Source organism: Scyliorhinus canicula, chromosome 7 (assembly GCF_902713615.1).
Source record: "Scyliorhinus canicula chromosome 7, sScyCan1.1, whole genome shotgun sequence".
Taxonomy (NCBI): Eukaryota; Metazoa; Chordata; class Chondrichthyes; order Carcharhiniformes; family Scyliorhinidae; genus Scyliorhinus; species Scyliorhinus canicula.
The window spans coordinates 190,776,686-190,799,901 of NC_052152.1; the positions used below are offsets into that span (position 1 = coordinate 190,776,686).

Consider the following 23,216-nt stretch of genomic DNA (forward strand, 5'->3'; position numbering starts at 1 on the left):
GCATTGAACATCCTCATCAACACCGGCCCCAATATCCCAGAGAACATTTTATGAAACTCCACTGGGTATCCGTCCGGCCCCGAGGCTTTAACCGCCTGCATGGCCTTCAGACCCTCCACTATCTCTTCCAACCCGATCGGGGCCCCAGCCCTATTACCAGCTCCCCGTCCACCTTTGGGAAATTCAGCCTCCCCAAAGAAGTGCCACATCCCCTCCGGCCCCGTGTGGGATTCCGACCTATACAGGCTACTGTAGAAATCCCTAAACGCCTTATTCACCCCTGAATCTCCAACCAGGTTCCCATCCCCGTCATTTACTTTCCCTATCTCCCTGGCTGCCTCCCTCTTTCTAAGCTGCTGTGCAAACATTCTGCTGGTCTTCTCTCCATACTCATAGATCGCCCCCCCTTGCCTTTCTCAGCTGCTCCAGTGCCCTCCCTGTGGTTATCAAGCTGAACTCCGCCTGTAGCCTCCACCGTTCCCTTAATTGCCCTGCCTCTGGGGTCTCCGCATACCACCTATCGATCTGTAGTATCTCCTTAACCAGTTGGTCCATCTCTTCCCTGTCCTCCTTCCCCCTATGGGCCCGAATGGAGATCAGCTCCCCTCTGACCACCGCCTTCAGTGCTTCCCAGACCATCGCTGCGGAAATTTCCCCCGTGTCGTTGACTTGCAGGTAGTTCCGAATACATTTCCTCAGCCGCTCACACACCCGTTCGTCAGCCAAAAGTCCCACATCTAACCTCCAGTGTGGACGCTGGTTACTGTGTTTACTAATCTGCAGGTTAACCCAGTGCGGAGCATGGTCTGAGATTGTAATCGCCGAGGACCCCGTGTCCACCACCCCTACCAGTAAGGCCCTGCTCAAAATAAAGAAATCAATCCGGGAGTACACTTTATGCACGTGTGAGTAGAAGGAGAACTCCTTCACCCTCGGCTGCCCAAATCCCCATGGGTGAATAAGGCATTTAGGCATTTGAAATGAACATTGATTATTGTCACAAGTAGGCTTCAAATGAAGTTACAGTGAAAAGCCCCTACCACAGCTTCCACCAAACGAAAAACAAGAATCTTTTTTTAAAGAACAGAGAAACAAAAAGAAAAAAAAACATGAACGTTGCAGCAAAGTTCAAAAGTTCTCAGTCCACCACCAGTCCTTTCCTTTTCTCGAAGTCCAGCGCATCCTCAGTCGACTCAAAATAAAAGTGCTGTTCCTCGTACATGACCCAGAGACGGGCCGGATACAACAGTCCGAATTCTGAAAAAGGATCAACCTAATCTGGTTGAAGCCTGCTCTTCTCCTAGCCACCTCCACACTCCGGTCTTGGTAAACCGCTGGATACTGTTGTCCCACTTACAGCTCCGTGTCTGCTTGGCCCACTGTAGAATGTGCTCCTTAATCCAAGTACCTGTGGAATCTCATCACCACTGTCCTCGGCAGGGTCTCCTCCCGAGTGCTGTGTGAGCCCTGTCCACATCCAAGGGTCGGGAGAATGCCCCATCCCCCAGCAGCTTCTCAAACATATCAGCGATGTATGCCCCAGTGTCCGCTCCTTTGGACCCCTCTGGGAGCCCAACCATTCTCAAGTTCTGCCAGTGAGACCTATTCTCTAGGTCCTCCACCTTCTCCAGGAGCTTCTTCTGCTGGTCTCTCAGCATCCCCACCTGCAACTCCACCGCAGTTTGATGGATCCACCTTCTGGATCGTCCGATCTTGGGCGTCCAATCTAAGCTCCAGCCGCTCAATCGACTCTTTTATCAGGTCCATGCAGTCCCGTTTCTGCTTAGCAAAGCCTTCCTGAATAACTTGCATCAGCTGCTCTGTTGACCGCTGGGTCGACAATCCAGAGGTCTGGTCCTCCGCCATACTGTCTCCCGCTGCAGCGTCAGCCCAAGCCTTCTCTGTCTTTCTGATTCTGCCTTTACGAGCACTTCTAGTCCTCCTCTCCATGCACCAATGTGGGAATTCATTACACAATTGCTCTGTCTTCAGTTTTACAGTTCACGTCTGGTTGAAAATCGGGGGAAAAGGTCCAAAAGTCCGACCTGAGCGGGAGCCACCAAATGTGCGACTTACTCCTTCATAGCCGCCACCGGAAGTTCTAGGCTAGCAATTCTGTTCCATATTGTTCACACACTTCTTTACAAAAGTCACGACGGCCAATCTTATCTTGTTCTCAACCACCTTCCACGCTTTGTACTTTCAAGTCAGGCCCACTAGATAGTGACCTGCTGCCAGAACCCTGTTTGATTACTGCTGTATTATCTCTTTAGACTATGTCCCCATGCAGTGGGCCCACACCTGGGCAATTCTGTATAATCCTGTTACATTCCTGCTTCCTCTATGGGTAACACAATCTGAGTTAATGTTGTATAACTCCATGAGATTCAGTTTGGATGCACTCGACTCTAATTGGGTTAAATTGCACATTTCCAACGTCTGCGCCATTAGTTGATAATCAAATTACATTTGGTCCTCCACAGATGGGATGAAGCCGGGGTGAAACACTACAGTCCCGTTACATGGTATTCTCCAAGCAGGATAGGTTGAAATCCAATCACAGTGTATCATGGAGAAATACACTGATGGATCAAGGTCCAGAAAATCGCTTTGTATTGGCATTTGGACAGTCTCAACTTTAGTTTTGGATGCAGATTTTTCAGGACAGTGCTGCCGATACGATAGGGAAGCCCAATGGTCAGGCAGATTGAAAAGGATTCATGCAGGCAGGAGTGAGGTGTGGCAAAGGCGAAACAGTTGGAGTGAGGTTATTTTTCTACACCAGCCAGTTGCCAAATACCCTGAAGAGGAAGTCAGCATCATGACTAACTTGTCTCTTTGCTAGAGTGTCTCACATAAGACATAAGGACCAGGGTGAAATGGTAGGTGGTGTCCAAGCTCAGGGCGGGGCATTAACATGTGGAACATCAAGATGGCTGGCAGTTTGCAAAGTTTCCTGTGTAGGTGCTTCCACCATATTATAGCTGATAGTAATTTTCAGTGCTGCTTCTGAAAGGCGTTACGTGGGAGATCAAAATAAGACAACAGGATTATCCGTCCAATACTTGTTCGCTTGATAACAAAATATTGCTACTGATAAAGCTACACTTGCTTGAAATATTATTGTTGTGAACCATGACTTAAACTTCTACATGTAGCCAAAGTATTAGGCACTTGTCTATCAGTATTAATGAAAACCTAAGATTTTCAGGAACCTCCTGGAGTAAAGGCAGTACCCAGTGTTGCCCAACAAATGGCCCCACCTTTGATCCTTGGTCTGGGCAGAGTTAGCTCATGGCAGTGGGGGTGTTGTCATTTATCTCAATACTCCTGGGCTAAGAGGGGAGGAATCAAATAGGGTTCTGGCACCAGGTCACTATCTGGTGGGCCTGACTTGAAAGGACAAAGCGTGGAAGTTGGGTGAGAACAAGATAAGTTTGGCCATTGTGACTTTTGTAAAGAAGTAGCCCACGGACACACTCTGCCCCTTCTCATCCATGATGGATAGGTCATTGGGTGAAACACCAGGCTCCAGCTGGCACTGGTTGACCAACACAAATTGGTAGCATCTTTGGGAGAGAAAGGAGGAAAATGTGTCAAACAACCATAGAGGTATATTGAAAGTTTGATGCATAGGGTTATTCATGTTCAGAGGCTTTAACACGCTCAGTTCCTGGTCTGCAACATTGCTAATTATACACGAGATGTTGGAACTCCAGTAGCCTCCAGTAAATGTTTAACCCTTTCACAGAAGTTGCATTTCACATCTTAGCTGTACTTATTTTCCAGAGTCTCAGGAGTGAGGTACTGCTGTCTGAGTACCAACAGAAGAAGAGCATCAATGGGTCGTTACAAACAAGTTGACGGTTTCTTATTTTAGACATTCCAGGTTATTTTTTGTTACTGCCTCCAAATATGATAACACTAATTTGAATGGTTCTTTGAAAGTGAGACTTGGTGTCAGAACTTTTAACGGCGCAGAAGAGTCTGAAGGGGAGTGGCCTGATCTTTTATGCCAATTGTCTTCTATCTTCATTGTTCGCTCGACATTCCACCAGAGACAGCATTGCACTGACATGGAAAGTAGCAGAGTGCAAGTATTTCCCAGCAGAAAGGAGGAAATATTGGAAGGATGACTCACTCTGAGGCACTCATGTTACACAAGAACTTCCTGACTGCCAAGTCATGAGCAACATTAACAGAGGCCTAGCAATAGGCTGTAATTTGGTATTGCTGCTTTACTGTGCCCTTTGGCTAAGACAGAATTGGGAGGACAAACAAAGTGATTGAGGGAGATTGAACAACCTTTCTGTGACTTTTAAAAAAATATATATTAATTTTTAACATTGTGAAGATATGAACATTCATTTACTTCAGGTTTCCAGAGACTAATGTTCTCATTGCCAGCTGTACTTTGACAGCTGTGAGTTATGGAAGATGCATTTTAGGGCAGCACGGTGGCGCAGTGGGTTAGCACTGCTGCCTCACGGCGCCGAGGTCCCAAGTTCGATCCCGGCTCTGGGTCACTGTCCGTGTGGAGTTTGCACATTCTCCCCGTGTTTGCGTGGGTTTTGCCCCCACAACCCAAAAATGTGCAGGGTAGGTGGATTGGCCACGCTAAATTGCCCCTTAATTGGAAAAATGAATTGGGTACTCTAAATTTTATTTTATTTTTTAAACGGAAGATGCATTTTGACCTATTACTGTATTATTTTCTTTAAGTCCCTTTTTAAGTGACTTTGTCAGGCAGCATGACTCGAAAACTGAGGCGGCGGGGGGGGGGGGGGGGGGGGGGGGGGGGTGAATCACACAACTCTCAGGCCTTTCCCAAAGTTACAGTGTTTGAGGTGTGAGCAGGTAACCTCAAAATTATTGTCACTTCCTGTTAGGAAGCAGGTGCTCACCACTTACTGCTATATTGAGACAGTCGGGCTGGCACATGGAGCTCATCCTGAGGGGAATTGCAACTGTGAGCCTGCAGCCTGGTGCTCAATGGCCGAGGCAATCAGTGTCTGCTATGCCTCCGGATAGCTGCCTTTAATCATGGCTGTAATTTTGAAACAATATAAAAATGAAAAAGAAATTGAATCCTGGCACTTTGGGCATTATATGAAGCAACAAATGGGCATGACAGTGGACCTATGGATAATTCAACCTTTTTTTTGGACTATTTTTGACTACTAAGCTAGCACTCTCAAATGAGAGAGAGTAGAAAGTATTTAATCTTGTGCATAATAGCTATTTATTTGGGTTTTTACATTTGGGTTTTGAAACATATGAATGTGTTTCATATGTGCATATTTTAATGTTTTACATTGATCTGTGCCACGGCCAATGCCAGTTAAATCTATGTATGGTTACCCTGCTGTTGCATTGTGCTTTGGTAAATTTTACATTTCTGCTTCAGGTACATTCTTGTTATTGGTTTGTATACTTCAGTCCTCAACACAATCTTCGCACCGCAGCCACTAACTCCACCCTGCAACTTAAGGCTGAGCCAGACTATTTGCAAACTTGGCATCATACTTTTAAAAAATAAATTTAGTGTACCTAATTCATTTTTGTTCCAATTAAGGGGCAATTTTAGCATGTTCAATCCACCTACCCTGCACATCTTTGGGTTGTGGGGGCGAAATCCACGCAAACACTGGGAGAATGTGCAAACTCCACACAGACAGTGACCCAGAGCCGGGATTGAACCTGGGACCTCAGCGCCGTGAGGCAGCAGGGCTAACCCACTGTGCCACCGTGCTGCCCCTTGGTGTCATACTTGACCTCTGGGTTCCCAACCACACGCCCATGCTATCGTCAAAACTGCTTTTTACCACCTCCGTAAAATTACCCAATTCCATCCCTGCCTCAACTCATCTCCTAGACTTGACTATTCCAATTCAATCTTGGCCAACTTCTTACATTCTAGCCTCCATCAACTTTGAGTCCATCCAAAACTCTGCCGCCCATGTTCTCATTCGCACTAAGTTCCATTCTCCCATGAATCCTGTGCTCTATGACTTGCATTTTCTCCTGATTGTAAATTCTGATCCTTGTTTTCAAGTCCTTCCATGAACTTTCCCCTCCCTAACCCTCAGCCCTCCCAAAAATATTTACATTCCTCTAATTCTGTCCCTTGATCAACAATTTTTATTGCTCCGCCAAAGTGGCCTTGCCTTCGACTGCTAAAGCTCTAAGCTCTGGAATTCTCTCCCTAAACCTCTCCATCTCTCAGTTTCACCTTCTTGTTGCAAAGCCCTCCTTGAAAACCTACCTCTTTGACCAAGCTTTTTGGCCTTTATGTCAGTCAGCCTAACATCTCCCAATGTGTTCAGCATCAGATTGTTGCTTTACACACTTCCAGTGAAGTGCCCGAGGACATCTTAATACATGAAAGATATTATAAATGCAAGTTGTTGCATTGCCTAGAGGCAGCATTCATTTCTCAGACCCCCAAAAATATCAGAAACCAACTGATATAATTTCACATAAGGTTATGTTTCTGAAAATGTAACCCTTGCTTCATTTATGGTAAGGTTTGAGATGTTTTAGCCGATCACTTCACATAATGAGGAATAAGTATGGTGTCCAGGCAGAACCTGCTCCACTTGGGAAATTGATCGTCAGAACCAAGACAGGAAAAAGTTCATTCATAGAAATTTCTCAAAAACATATTGCCCATGCTAACAGACAGGGATTTCATTGCATTTAGTAGTGCTCGTTTTAATGCTTTTATGTAAATTTCCTGAAGGCACTGAGTTATGACAGGATTATAGTTCCTTCAGTTCTGGCCACCTTTTTTACCTCTTTGTATGTGACTGTAAATAGGGAATGCTGTCGAGGTGTTGGACAGTGGCAATGGAAGAGCATCATACCCAGTTCGGCTGCTAGTCTCATAGAATCATAGAATCCCAACAGTACAGGAGGAGGCCATTCAGCCCATCGAGTCTGCACTGACACTCCATCCAGGACCACTCCCCCACCCCATCCCTGTAACCCCTGTCCTAACCGTTGGACACTAATGGGCAATTAAGCACGGCCAATCTACCTAACCTTCACATTTAGGGCCTCACGGTAGCATGGTGGTTAGCATCAATGCTTCACAGCTCCATTGGTCCCAGGTTCGATTCCCGGCTGGGTCACTGTCTGTGTGGAGTCTGCACGTCCTCCCCGTGTGTGCGTGGGTTTCCTCCGGGTGCTCCGGTTTCCTCCCACAGTCCAAAGATGTGCGGTTTAGGTGGATTGGCCATGCTAAATTGCCCGTAGTGTAAGGTTAATGGGGGGATTGTGGTTACGGGTATACGGGTTACGTGGGTTTAAGTAGGGTGATCATTGCTCGGCACAACATCGAGGGCCGAAGGGCCTGTTCTGTGCTGTACTGTTCTATGTTCTATCTTTGGACTGTGGAAGGAAACTGGAGCACTCGGACGAAACCCACGCAGACACGAGGAGAAAGTGCAAACTCCACAGTCACTCAAGGTCGGAATCGAACCTGGGTCCCTGCACTGTGATGCAGCAGTGCTAACCACTGTGCCACCGTGCCGCTCATCTTTACCAATATTACCATCCTGTGCATACTATCCAAACGGACACTTTATGTATGGGCTTGTGAACACGGTCCAGAAGAAAGAGTAGTAAAATTAAAATATGAAAAATCACAGCTGGTAGAACAGCGTGAGAGAAAGATCAATTATTGCTTTGGATGAAAGCTTTTATCAGAGCCCTGAATTCTGGTGAAGGGCTGTAGCTAAAATTTTAACTGTTTTGCTTCAGATGCTGATCAAGCTGCCGGGCATTTCCAGAATTGCTTATCTTATCCTGGATTTTCCTTATTCACAGTTTTCCTTTTTATCAAATATGTTGTGTGCAATCTGTCTAAATCAATAAATGATCAAGGGATCTGCACCTATTCTTCGTAATTCGTCCAGCCTGCCATTTATCTGGTATGTGTGGCAGCAATAGATGTAAAATGTTTTAAAATCCTCTCATAATTTCACCACATTCCTACTGGCAATTTGAAATAAGAGCAGCATTCAGTTCAAAAATGCTTTGTAAATAAACATTTTACAGAATGCCGGAGGTTGGTGTTCAGCATTAATTCAATTCCTGTGTGGGGCTCGACTTGAAATTTCGATGACCTCCACATTTGAGAAAATTTCCAGGGATCCCACATTCCGGTACATCAGGCCCAGACCTGTGCACGCACACATCCCACTTGCGATAACTGAGCAATTTTTATTGTCCTGTAGGTTCTGCGTACAAGCTGCTGAACATCAGTGTAGTGTGGTGGAACAGTTTAGAGTAGGATCAGACACGGCCCACCACGACATTTTTAAATGCATCATGTCCTGCTTGACAGATGGCACCTCCATTAGTTTCAGATTATGTTTAATTGGAACATCTGTTCAAAGCAGTTGGCTGCATATTTTTCAATGATTTCTTATGGGTGGTCTCCTCATGGGGGAGGGGAATGGGAGAGGGAGGAGGAGGCGAGGGACATGAAAGGCCTCTGTGACAACACTGCAACTTCATATTATAAAGGACTTGCCGAATATATCCTCCAAATATGTATTTTCATGAAATAAAATAATTGAAATCTGAGTTCCAACGTTTTATTTTATAAAAGATATATAAAACCGACTCAAGTTTCTGATATTCAGGCGTGAAGAATAGAAAGTGTCTTGATTTGATTTAAAGATCCTTTTTCATTTTATTTTCTTTGGCTGGCTTGTCTCTCCTGTAATTCTCTTACCTATCCCAAAAATATTCACCACTTGCGACAACTAAATTGTGATAAATGAAAGTTGTTTTTCCAAAGGCACATTTAAGAATACAAAACAGTACATCTTTCTTTGTTTTGGTGTTGCCTATTCCCCATTATTCTCGAATATTCTCTGCTGCAATTTATCCACCTTGGTTGAAGTCCTGTCACACTTTCAATGTCCCTCCCTACTCGGTAACCTCCTCCTGCTCTGCAGAAGAGAAAGATGGGAGATAGCTCGAGTGGAACACAAATGCCAACTTGGATTGATAGCCTGTTTCTGTGTTATGGAAAAGTCTGTGTGACCTCTGCACTCCTCAATTCCGGCCACTTGAGCATCTCCTATTTGAATCACTCCAACGTTGGCCACCGCGTCAATTCCCTCAGCTCTGGATTTTACTGCCTTCATTTCTCTGCCTCTCTCACCTTGACACTCGCTAAAAACCTACTGCTTTGATTTTTATCACTGCTAATAATAACTGCTTGTGTGACTTGGTGGCAAATGTTGCTTGATAATGACCCATGAAGCAGCTTAGTAGTTAGAGAATGTATAGTGCAGAAGGAGGCCATTCAGCCCATCGAGTCTGCACCGGCCCTTGGAGAGATCACCCTACTTAAGCCCATGCCCCCACCCTATTCCTGTAACCCAGTAATTCCAACTAACCTTTTTATGTGTCATGTCAAATGCACAATGCCAAATTAAATGAGGAAAGGCCAGTCAACCTACTGATCCCATAAACACTCCATATTATATTTTATCCCAACCTTTTCTGTCCCTTCAGGACAGCTTAGTGAGTGATTTGATTTGATTTGATTTATTATTGTCACATGTATTAGTACTGTATACAGTAAAAAGTGTTGTTTCTTGCATGCTGTACAAACAAAGCCTACCGTACATAGGGAAGGAAGGAGAAACTACAGAATGTAATGTTCTAGTTATAACAGGGATGTAGAGAAAAGATCAACTTAATATGAGGTAGGTCCATTCAAAAGTCTGATGGCAGCAGGGAAGAAGCTGTTCCTGAGTCGGTTGGTACGTGACCTCAAATTTTTGTATCTTTTTCCTGACGGAAGAGGTGGAAGAGAGTATGTCCGGTGTGCGTGGGGTCCTTAATTATGTTGGTTGCCTTTCCGAGGCAGCGGGAATTATAGATAGAGTCAATGGATGGGAGACTGGTTTGCGTGATGGACTGGGCTACATTCATGACCTTCTGTAGTTTCCTCCGGTCTTGGGCAGAGCAGGAACCATACCAAGCTGTGAGACAACCAGAAAGAATGCTTTCTATGGTGCCTCTGTAGTGGTCCCATGTCCAAAAAGACAAATCAGGTGAAACCTTAGAATATAATTATCTAATCTACACCCTGCATTGATCATCCAAGAAGTTTCTTTTTGTGTATGACATTTCCGTGGATCTGGCATCATACTCACCATGGAGCACAAAAGGAGGCCATTTGGCCCATTTTATTTATGCTGCCTCTCTGAATGCTATCCATTAGACCCACTCTTCCACCATAGCCCTGCATTTTCTTTTCTTTCTGAGTATTTATGCAATTCATGTTTGAAAATTACTTTTTTTTAAATATAAATTTTTTTAAAAAAATTTTGCGTACCCAATTATTTTTTCCAATTAAGGGGCAATTTAACGTGGCCAATCCACCTATCCTGGGTTGTGGGGGCGAAACCCACATGTTTGAAAATTACTATTGGTTCTGTTCCACTGCCCTCTCCGGCAATGCATTCCAGATTGCCATAACTGCAGTATAATAATAACAATATTTTTTGTCGCGAGCAGGCTTACGTTAACACTGCAATGAAGTTACTGTGAAAAATCCCTAGTCGCCATATTCCGGCGCCTGTTCGGGTACACAGAATGTCCAAATGACCTAATAGCACGTCTTTCAGGACTTGTGGGGGAAACTGGAGCACCCGGAGGAAACCCACACAGACACAGGGAGAACATGCAGACTCTGCACAGACAGTGACCCAAGCTGTGGATCGAACCTGGGACACTGGAGCTCTGAAGCCATAGTGCTAACCACAATGCTATCATGTTATAGCTGTATATATAAATTCTTCTAATCTTCCCTCAGGTTCTTTTGCCAACTATCTCGAATGTCTTTCCTGCCTGCCAGTGTAAACAATTTCTTCATTACTTCCTTTATCAAAACCTCCTCATAATTTTGAACACCTCTATTAAATCTCTGCCTTATCCTTCTCTTCTCTAAGCAGAACAATCCTGGCTTCTCCAGCATCTCCGTGTAACCTAAGCTGTTCATCCCTGGTGAATAAACTATTTATTTTTGTTGCACAGTTCAAACAAAAAAAAACTGCAAACATCCCTTGAATTACCCAGGGAAAAACCTGCTAGTAATATACTGGGGCACAATATAATCCCTGGCAGTCTAGTAATTTGGAGCCTCTGCAGCTGGTTCCATGTCAGTCTATGGATTATGGCAGCCAAACCGTTCCCTGGCACTCCAGTGGCAATGATAAGATGCTTTGGTCTGTTACTCTGATAGTTTAGTGCTACAATGATAGAACCCCAACAGTGTAGAAGGAAACCATTCGGCCCATCGAGTTTTTGCCCATCCTCTGAAAGAGCACCCTTCCTCGGCCCACTACCCCACCCTATCCCTGTAACCCCATCTAACCAGCACATTTTTGGACTGTGGGAGGAAAACAGAACACCCAGAGGAAACCCACGCAGACACGGGGAGAAAGTGCAAACTCAACACAATCGCCCGAGGCCTGAATTGAACCTGGGTCCCTGACGCTGTGAAGCAGCAGTGCTAACCACTGTGCCGCCTTGCTGCTAGTATATGTGCACATTGGTCCTAATGGCTTTAAAGCTTTATCAAGACTTGGGTTTCATAGAAGCATGTGAACCCTCAGGGTAAATAAACCTGAGCACTGAAGTCATCAGTAAATCTTTCTATCAAGAACCAACATCAGTGACTAGTTGAATATAACTTTTCAAATCAGAACTCAAGATCATAACTCTAGGTTAAACATTTACAGTCAGTCGTTTGAGGCAATAATCCTCAGCATGTCTTAAAAATAATTCCTCCACCTGACTTCATAATTTAAATGAATGAAGATCATTCAAATATTGCTCAGATTGTTTGGAACTTTGAGCAGCTTCTGTTTATTTTTCCTCGGTTTTGCAGACATATTTTGACCGATGAATTTTTTCTGGTGTTTATTCAATATTGTATGAAGGTTGCTGTTACGTTTGATTAAGTTGGCGATTTAAGTAATCACAATTATTAGAAGTAGCAGAAAACATTTATAGCCACAACTTCCTCAGCTACATAGATACCACAAATCAGTAGTCTGTGATTTCCAAGTAATTCTGTTTATTTTTCCAGCAACTCCATGCTCAGTCTAATTAACTTGGATCTACTGCTCACCAGTTTGAAGTGAGGACTCAGGAATAATATTATGACACGATGTTGGAATTCTGAAATAATATTTTTGTGTTATTTACATCAATAAACTTCAGCAGATCAGGGATAGTCATACTATGATTGGCACGAAAGCAGAAATGCTGGCTCTCTGAATTGCATGAGAGCTTGGCTTTTTTGGTACATGCCTGATTTATGTGTTTCATGAGGCCTAATATGCTGACCCACAAGACTGTGGGTTTATTTAGGCTGTCCCTTGGTAAGGGAGGTTTCCTCTCTCTTCTAATCTTTCCCTAAGGAGAGATGAATGAAGAAAGTCTCAGATACTCATGTGGTGAAAAAGAAACACTCACTCAAAATGTTGGTGCAGTGGGTCAAACCCGGGGAACATCTGTGTTAAATGAAGCCCTGAGAGAAAAATAAGGCCACACTGCTATTGTAAACAGCACACTGCATAGCCCACTCTGATTTACAACGCAGCAAACTGCACAAACACCATACTGACCTGGAGCACAGCACACGATGAACTCAAACCGAGCCTATTGCAGGTAGCACAGCATTGCTCATTGAATACCCTCACTGATCCAGGGCTGAACATGCTATGGAATGCATGATAATTTCATGCAAAATATAAATTGAATGCTGCAATAGTTTACAAAATACTCACTGATCCGCTGCAGGCCAGGCTGCAAAGCCTAGCTTAGTCCACAAGAGAGCATTCTTGCCAAACTCATCGTCATTTACAAGTGAGCATTATGGACAAAGCATTGAATGTTTGCAAAGATATGTACACTCAAAATTAACATAAATAATTAAACAGGTACCTGCATACAATTTCAAAGTAAATTAAGCAGAGAACTGATTTGCAAGTTATACTCTCACTTTTGAGTGGACAAAAAGTGGCTTCCGATATGTATTAAGGTGAAAGTAATGATTGGACTTGGGATTCAGGTTGATAATTGGACTCTCTAATACACCAAAGTGAAAGATGTGATGCTACCTCCAGAAGGTAATCACAAACTGCTATGTATTCCCACTGCAGGTGGTACATTTGTAAGCTGTTGCTAAACTGATGTTAAAAGGTGCTCAGTTGATCCATTGAACCTCTTGGAAGCTTTACTTGGAGCCTTTATGTTAGGAGCACATAGATGTTCTTGCCTGTGCTGTCTTAACATTAAAATAAGCAGTTGCCAGAGGGGCGGAGCACGGTGCAGGGATCCAAATTCTCCTCAGTATAACATACAGCGATGTATCCGAGAAGCATACTTTGTACCCGCTTCACTGAAGGGAACACTCGGCAAATATTGATCTGACAATATAGGTGAGAAATGATCATTGCTCACAAAGGCGGCTAAGCACAAGTGTTCAGATAACAAGCCTTTCCTGTGATTTTAACAGAAGCACTAATCTGTTTACATTAAAGTAGTTGATTCAGGAGTGCCACACAAATACGTCAAGTATTCGTTGGTTAATATTGCCAATAGTACTTCCAGCTTTACATCTGTGGCATAACCGCAGCTTACTAATGAGACAGTAAACAAAAAAAGCTAAGAATTAATATTAGATAGGTTATAATTTTCTATAGTTTGCAACATGCCTATAAATGACACAGTGGATAGACTATTAACTCATTGCCCAGAGAGTGCATGTTCTTACAACATTGTTCCCTGTGGCCATTCAAAGGATAATGTTGTTCAAGTTTATTAGGAACACAGTTACAAAATAATACCGAGATCTTGAATCTGGTATGGGTTTTCAGAAGCCTTGCCAACTTCTCCGAATGAATCTACGCAGAACAAGTTGAATTATTGTGTGTAGAAGAATTCGCTCAGCACATGGCAATTGCTAATGCATCTGAGTGGCAAAACAATTGTGGTTGGAAAATGTTTGTTAAAGAATAATAATAAGAAGAAGAATCTTTATGTCACAAGTAAACTTACATTGCAATGAAGTTACTGTGAAAATCTGTCTACCAGGATGCAAAGGGTGCCGTGCGATTGGATCTGGTTAGTTCATTATGGGTTTCTGCAGTGTACTTCGTTGTTAATCGGTTTGGATTTGTGCAATATTGGCCAGAATATTTGTGTGGGCATGCGGTAGACAATGGTGCACCACAACACCGGGAGGATATATCGTTTGGCAGGCACGCTCACCGACAGTTAAAGGGCCCATCAACATCTCAGTGACCTGTTTATTGGCAGGAGGTTTGCGGGCCTGGGGGAACAGGAAGATAGATTTGGGCTTCCCCAAGGGAACATGTTCAGATACTTGCAGGTAAAGGCATTTGCTAGGCGTCAGGTAGAGGGATTCCCTTTGCTACCCTCGCGGGGGACGATGGACAGAGTGCTTTCGGGGGTGTGGGTCGGAGAGGGGAAGGTGTCTGACATCTATAAGGTAATGCAGGAGGTGGAGGAGTCGTCAGTGGAGGAGCTGAAGGCTAAATGGGAGGAGGAACTCGGGGAGCAGATAGAGGACGGAACTTGGGCGGATGCCTTGAAGAGAGTCAACTCTTCCTCCTCATGTGCGAGGCTTAGTCTCATCCAATTTAAGGTACTGCACCGGGCCCACATGTCCGGGACTAGGATGAGTAGGTTCTTTGGGGGTGAGGACAGGTGCACCAGATGTTCGGGGAGTCCAGCGAACCACGCCCATATGTTCTGGGCATGCCCAGCACTGGAAGAATTCTGGAAGGGGGTGGTGGGGTCGGTGTCGAGGGTGGTTGGATCCAGCGTCAAACCAGGGCGGGGACTCGCGATTTTTGGAGTTGCGGTAGAGCCGGGAGTGCAGGAGGTGAAAGCGGCCAGTGTCCTGGCCTTTGTGTCCCTAGTAGCCCGACGAAGGATCTTGCTACAGTGGAAGGATGCGAGGCCCCCAAGTGTGGAGACCTGGATCAGTGACATGGCAGGATTTATAAAATTGGAAAGGGTCAAATTTGCCCTGAGAGGGTCAATACAAGGGTTCTATAAACGATGGCAGCCTTTTCTGGACTTCCTGGCTCAAAGATAGGTATCTTGGTCAATAGCAGCAGCAACCCGAGGAGGGGGGGGGGGGGTGTTTATATTATGTAACTTAATATTGTGTTGGTTTGCGTTGTTGTTAAGATGCTGTGTTGTTCATGGAGGTGGGGCGAATGTTTATGATTGCTAATATTATTGTTATTTTTGGTATTTTATTATGGTCTGTTGTTGTATAAATTCAAAATTTTTCAATAAAAATTATTTTTTAAAAAAAATCTCAGTGACAGCAATTTTGAGTGGTTCATGCACATTTACGCTTGGCTCATGGGCCAATCAGCCAAGTGGCCTTCACGTTTTTCATTCATTTTACATTTGAGGCAGGACAAAAGGCCCAGAAGATGTTCGTAAAACGAGGAATAAGGGGGTCTTGCTGTGAGTTGCTTGTAGTTGGTTTACAGATAATTTCTGGCATTTTCTGTGTGTTTTAGATAATTCCCGGATCGTTAAACATTTGCAAAAGCTTTCTGAAGAAAGTCCCTTTCAGTACAGAAATGTGTGCAAAAATCTGGACAAATATGGAGAGTGTACACTCAGCTGGAGGGACCTCCTCAGAAGAGGAGGAGGGACCAGAAGGGAGAGGAGGCCAGTTGACTGTCACACTGTCCCAGAGTTTGTCCTCGGGACTGAGTGGTGAATGGCCAGTAAGGGGTGAATGGCCAGCAGGAATTGCAACAGTCTGGAGAAGGTGCCATTGCCCAGCTAGTAGAGTGTATACGCAGTGGTCATATTTACTGGACATAGAATTTACAGTGCAGGAGGCCATTTGGCCCATTGGGTCTACACTGGCCCCTGAAAGAGCATCCTACCTGAGCCCAAATTTCTACCCTATCCTCGTAACCCAGCAACCCTACCTAACTTTTGGACACAAAGGGTCAATTTAGCATGACCAATCCACCTAACCTGCACATCTTTGGACTGTGGGAGGACACCGGAGCACCTGGGAAACCCACGCAGATACATGAAGGACATGCAGACTCCGCACAGTGAATCGAACCCGTGATCCTGGCACTGTGAAGCAACAGTGCTAACCACTGTGCCACCGAGGCCGTCAGAGATTACATGGCAAAGAAGGCTCCACCTCTCCAGGGACACTGCCACCTCTATCTGAGACATGATCAGCCCCGAAATAGCCTCCAACTGTATAGGTGAACACTCTGTGTCAGTGACTCTGAAGCTGACCGAGCCCTGAACTTTGATGTCTCCGGGGTCAGTGGGAACTCTGGATTCTTGCAGCTGCAACAAATTGGTCACAGATGCACTGTTCCAAAGTGTCAGTAGCTTCATTCACGTCAGGACAGGCTAGACCAGGCAGTGAGACAGAGGCTTTGCCACAATTGCAGGATTTCCCGAATTCAGGGATTCATTGACTGTATGCTTGTTCCCAGCAAGGCACCAGTGGGGGATGCCTGAACATCCAGATTGCGTGTGACCACAAGTGTCAGATACTGCAGATTTACCAGGTATCCAGGAAGCTGCTATCATGCCGACATTCTGCGTCACCCCCCAGGTATCAAGGCTCCAGCACTATGTCTGGACACTCCTCGGTCATCGCGGTCTCCTCAGATGCGATGGTCACTGGCAGAGAAACTGCTGCCATCATCAGGAGCACCCTGAGAGGAGCCCTCATTGGAGCTGCAGGTCAGCTGCCAACATGAGATTGGATTGAACCTCCCTCCTCACCATAGATGTGGACGGGTAGCTAGACGCCTCATCCATCCCTCACACTGGCAGTGACCTGCTACCTTCCCTGCCAGTATATGGGTTTGTATGTCTCAATGCAACCCCTGATTGAGTTCCTGGAACTGCCTCTCCAAAGGAGTTGCCATTCCCTCTATGGGGGAAGTTATGCATTCACAGCTCTGGTCTAACGCAGTGCTCACGTTCCACATGGACTCCTCCAACACTTAGACCATGAACCGCAGACCCTCAGGGATCTCTGCCAGATTTTCACACGCATTCGGATGGACATCCAGCATCTGCCTCCTGATGGACGCCACCATCTGCCTCGGACTCAGCAGCATCCTGGTCTCCTGCAATCCTCTGACAGCCAACACCCTGGGGGACTCTGCCACCGCCAGCTACTCAGGTGAGTATAATGTGCCTTCATGACTGTGCACTACCTTCTGCTCCAAAACGCACATGCCCATTGATGTGCCTGAATCTGTGCAGGTGCTTTGTGCAAAGGGAGGATATGAAACACAGGTGCTTCTGGCTGCAGGTCATCTCCAGAGGTCAAGGGAAGGTTCTGGGCAGAGGCAGATTTACAATGGGAACACACCAGGCTTAGGCACAGGACCCTAAACAATGAGTGGGTCTCCTGAGTACTGGGAATCCAATCAGAGCCTGAATACTCTGCATTTGCTGAGAGGCTCAACATGAGCCTGTCAGCAGGAAGTGCAGAGCGAAATCAGGCTCTCATTGGTGAGTCTGAAAGGGCGGGAAAACACTGGTCCAAATTGTACGGATGGTTTACTTGAGGCAGGGGTGACCCGACCCAGGGCAGGCAAGCAACAGCAAGGGACGAGGCTCGATGCTCCGAATCGAGCCATAGACATGAGGAGAGGATGGGGGAGGCAGGAGGCTGCCTTCAAGACCCCAGGCGAGCGAGCTGAATGAGATTGTTAGAATGGCAGAGTGTGAGGGGTGGGGGGGAATACTGTGTGGGGATGGGAGGTGGGGGAAGGAGAGTGTGTGTGTGTATGCGGTGGGCGGGGGTCAGCCAGGGTTGCAGACATGTAGTGAGAGGCAGTGTGTGACAGAGCAGGGTTGCATTTTGGAGGGAAGGAGGGAGAGTTTATGTTGCGGTTGGGAGGCCACTGGGAGGGAGGGTTTGTGAGGTGGGGTTGGGAGGAGCATGAGGTTAGGGGTGGGAATGCCAGAAATGAAGGTGACCCCACAAAATGTAAGTTCACCTCTGGCCCTTGGGGTCCTCCTGGGGGTTGAAGGAGGAAGAAATCAGGTTAGTCCCGAGCTCAGAGTGCACACAGTCTGGTTGCTTCCCAGAATGGATATCTGGCTGAGCAAAGACTTCTGAACGGACGAGCAATGGGGATTAGTGGATTTGACATGTCAGCCGTACACCACTGTGCTGCATCTCTCATACCTTCCCCCAGTTCACTGACTCTTACCTTCCTCTGAGACCCCAGCCTCTCCATGACTAAGTGGACCTGGTTCCATGTTCACACGTCTCCTCGAGAACTTCCTCATTTGACTAACTTAAGAGCAGAAGCTTTGGGACACCACCACCCATCATCCTTGCTCCTGCACATTGTGGCTGCTCTTTTCCTATGAGGACAAATTTGCCTTCATTAGTCCCTCCTCTTCGTGCCAGAATGCTCCTGCCTCACCCCCAAAGATGCAGGTTCAGGTGTCCATCGTGTTGTCGCACCTCACCCATATGTAGATGCCAGCCATCCGATCTAATCAAGGCACAGGAATATGTGCCAATTACCATCATCATTTCACATCTGTCAGCACCAGCGATTGCTGCCACCCACACTGACATCAATCCACGGTTCCATCTGGATTCAGTACCCATCCTGGCAGAGTACAGAAGGCCATTGAACCTTTTTACTGCACTAGATCCAGGTCCTTTGCATGACTTCATGTCTGCTGACCGGCCACCTCTATCCAGGCATCCTTTGTTCAGTGCGGTGGCCTCTTCTTTCCATATCATGGCACCCAGATGTCACATCGGACATTGGCTGCTTCTGGCAGAACCCATAGGCATACATCAGAAAACAGGGGCTGGGGGGAGACTGGCTCTGGGCATTTGCATCCTGCCTGGGAAGGGCTCCAGGTGGCATTGTAATGGGATGAACCTTTAGGCAAACAGTGCTGTTTGGAAACCAAATTGCCTTTGTACTGCGGTCTCCTCTACCATCCTCTTTATCTGATAGTGGGTATCTTGGGGAGCTGGTACGGTGGTGGAAGCCAGATGTGATGGCAAAGTACACGTTTGCGAATTAGACCATAAGGCCGTTAGACGTAGGAGTAAAAGTAGGTCACTCGGCCCATGGAATCTGCTCCACGATTCATTGAGATCATGACTGATCTAATGTAATCCTCAACTCCATGTTCCCTCCTTATTCCATAACCCTTGATTCTCTTACTGATTAAAAATCTGTCTATCTCAACGTTGAGCATACTTAACGACCCAGCCTCTACACCCCTCTGCGGTAAAGAATTTGACAGATTCTCTACCCTCTGAGAGAAAAAATTCCTCTTCATCTCTGTCTTAAATGGGTGACTTGTTATTCTAAGATTATGTTCCCTAGTCCTAGACATTCTCTCAGCATCTATCCTGTCAAGCCCCCTGAGAATCCAATATGTCTCAATAATGCCACTTGTAAACTTCAATGTGTGCAGTCCCAAACTACTCAACCACTCCTCATAAGAAAATCCCTCCATACCCAGGATCAACCTAGTAAACCTGCTCTCGGCAGCACGGTAGCACAGTGGTTAGCACAGTTTCTTCACAGCTCCAGGATCCCAGGTTCGATTCCCAGCTGGGTCACTGTCTGTGCGGAGTCTGCACGTTCTCCCCGTGCCTGCGGGGTTTCCTCCGGGTGCTCCGGTTTCCACCCACAGTCCAAAGATGGGTTAGGTGGATTGGCCATGCTAAATTGCCCTTAGTGTCTGAAAAATATTAAGTGGGAGTTACTGGGTTATGGGGATAGGGTAGATACGTGGGCTTCAGTAGGGTGCTCTTTGTGAGGGTCGGTGCAGACTCAATGGGCCGAATGGCCTCCTTCTTCACTGTAAATTCTATGATTCTATGGACTGCCTACAATGCCAGTATATTTCTTCAGATAAATAAAATTGTTCCCAGTGTCCCAGGTGTGGTCTTAACTATAGCCTTGTTTAGTTTTAGCAAGACTTCCATATTTTTATACTTTATTCCCTTTGGAATAAAGGCCAACATTCCATTTGCCTTCCCTATTATCTGTTGAACTTGCAGGCTAACTTTTGGTGATTTATGCACGAGGGCCGCCACGTCCCTCTGTGTTGCAGTTTTCTGCAGTGTTTTTGCATCTAAATAATATTCAGAATTATTCTTCCTACCAAAGTGCAAAACTTCATATTGTCCTACATTATATTCTAACTGCCAGGTTTTTGCTCACTCACCTAACATGTCTATGTCCCTCTGTAGATCTCTTGTGCCATCCTCACCATTTGTCTTCCCACCTATTTTTGTGTCATCTGCAAACTTGGCAATAGTACATTAACTTCCCTCGTCCAAGTCATTAATAAATATTGTAATTAATTGCTGCCCCAACAGTGATCCCTGTGTCACTCCACTAGTTACAGGTTGCTATCCGGAAAATGCTCATCTTATTCCAACTCTCTGCCTTCTATCAGTCGCTCTATCCTTGCTATTATACTACCCTCAACTCTTATCTTGTGAAGTAGCCTATTGTATGGTACCTCATCAAACGCTTTTTGGAAATCCAAGTATATTGCATCTGTTGGTTCCCCTCTATCTATATTACGTGTTACCATCTCAAAGAATTCTAAATAATTTGTCAGGTGTGGATTTCCCCTTCATGAAACATTGGCTGTTATCAAACGCAATCTGTGATGCCGTCGCTCACAAACATCTCTCTCAGTCCTTTAAGTACTGAATATGTGCGTGTTGTGTACAGTTGCTTCAACTCAATGCATCTGGAAAGGTAATCCACCACAATAAGGTATGATTTGCTGTTGAAGACAAATGATGTCCAGCCTTTCCCATGGCCTGGTGGTGAATTGTGTGTGGGCAAGGAACTGACACACCTGACAGTTCACTATCATGTCCTCAATTGCCCTGGCACTGCCTGGCCACTAGATGGTGGATTGGGCCTGTACCCTGCAGTTGGTGATGCCCAGGTGGTCCTGGTGTATTTTCTGGAGGATCTCTGGCTGAAGGGAAACTGGGATGATCAGCCCCTCATTATAGACCATAAGATCGTCAATGACAGTAAAGTATCCTTGTTGTTCGAACCAAAATGTCATGGTACCACTGCTTGGTCTCTGTTGTGGCCACCCTTGTTGGCGGTAACTGCAGATATAGGCAGTTCCTGGCAAATCTCTTGGAGTTTACTTGCGGTCACTAACAGGTGTCTCCTTCTCAAATGGGAGTATGCTTCAAGCTCCTATATCAGGTCCACTGTGGCTCTGGAAAGTGCACCGGCCACTATATTTCATCAGCACATTTCAGTTGACCACAACGTTCTTGTATTTGGAAGCGGTGAAACCTGACTTTGGCTGGGTTTTTAAAGCTGCCGACTATTTTTTTTTAACAAACAATTTTATTGAGGTATTTTTTGGCATTGTAAACAGTTACAGATACCAGAAATATGCAAACAGCAATCGAAAACCAACACTTCAACCAAACCATAGTGCACATAACCGCTCCTCTCCCATAAACACTACCTGCCTATTTATCCCTCCTACTCTACTCACACAATTAATTTTTAATTAATTTTTTTCTTTTTGGTCAGAGCGAGCTTGGCTGCCACGTGGTCAGGCCCCATCTTAGAACATAGAACATACAGTGCAGAAGGAGGCCATTCAGCCCATCGAGTCTGCAACAACCCACTTAAGCCCTCACTTCCACCCTATCCCCGTAACCCAACAACCCAATAACCCCTCCTAACCTTTTTTGGTCACTAAGGGCAATTAATCATGGCCAATTCATCTAACCTGCAGGTCTTTGGACTGTGGGAGGAAACCGGAGCACCCGGAGGAAACCCACGCAGACACGGGGAGAACATACAGACTCCGCACAGACAGTGACCCAGCGGGGAATCGAACCTGGGACCCTGGCGCTGTGAAGCCACAGTGCTATCCACTTGTGCTACTGTGCTGCCCTTGGCAGATTCTTGGGAATCCTTTTTGAGGGGATGTGATTTAATCGGCAATTTCTGACCACTGCGATATTTAACTTGTTTCAGGGTGTGTGTGTCTAGGAATTTTTAATGTTTAGCTCACTCTGCTACATCTGTTGAGACCACCTAACAACATTTCTACATTTACTGCTTCTTTAGTTGCGATGGCAGGAACATGGGGCTGGATTCTCCCCTACACGGCGGGGCGGGGGGTCCCAGCGGGATGGAGTGGCGTGAATCACTCCGGCGTCGGGCCGCCCCAAAACGTGCGGATTTCCCCTAATATTGACGGGCTAGGCCCGCGCCGGAGTGGTTGGCGCCCCGCCGGCCAGCGGTAAAGGCCTTTGGCGCCACGCCAGTCGGGGCCGAAAGGACTTTGCTGGCTGGCGGAAGTCCGCGCATGCGCCGGAGCATCAGCGGCTGCTGACGTCATCCCCGCGCATGCGCTGGGGAGGGGGTCACATCCGCGTCGGCCATCATGAAGGCTGTGGCCAACGTGGAAGGAAAACAGTTCTCCCACGGCACAGGCCCGCCCGCCGATCGGTGGGCCCGGATCGCGGGCCAGGCCACCATGGGGGCACCCCCAGGGCCAGATCACCCCGCGCACCCCCCCAGGACCCCGGAGCCCGCCCGTGCCGCCAGTCCCGCCGGTAAGGGAGGTATTTTGATTCACGCCGGAGGGACCGGTGTTACAGCAGCGGGACTTCGGCCCATAGCGGGCCGGAGAACCGACGGGGGGTGCCCGCCGACAGGCGCGGCGCGATTCCCACCCCCGCCGAATCTCTGGTGTCGGAGACGGCGGGGGTGGGATTCATGCCGCCCCCCGGCGATTCTCCGACCCGGCGGGGGGTCGGAGAATCCAGCCCATGATGTCCACGTACTGGATCTCCATATTTACATTGTTAAACCTACATTCTTACCTTGATATGAAATTATACACTAACAAAGATGCCTGTACATCGAAGCTGGGAGATAGTTTTAACAGTGTAAATGGGCACTAATTTTCCTGTCCAACCATCTAAACTGCTGAAAAGCTATTTGGAGGACTCCTTTGTCACTTCCATTTTAACAAAGGAACCTCTCATGTTGCCCCAGAAATCATTGCACATCATCAGACCAATTCACTCACTGGAGTCAATCTGACACTCCTTAGACTGGTGGACTTCCACCAGC

General features: G+C 46.3%; 1 protein-coding gene across 1 annotated transcript in view; it reads left to right on the plus strand.

The window, feature by feature from the left end:
• slc2a10 (solute carrier family 2 member 10) overlaps positions 1-4,346 on the plus strand; it is a 51,935-nt gene extending 47,589 nt beyond the window's left edge. The window contains exon 6 of the mRNA XM_038803555.1: positions 3,790-4,346. Within this exon, the coding sequence (XP_038659483.1) occupies positions 3,790-3,880 (91 nt within the window). The 3' untranslated portion in view covers positions 3,881-4,346. The remainder of the gene's footprint in view (positions 1-3,789) is intronic.
• The last annotated feature ends 18,870 nt before the right edge of the window (positions 4,347-23,216 follow it).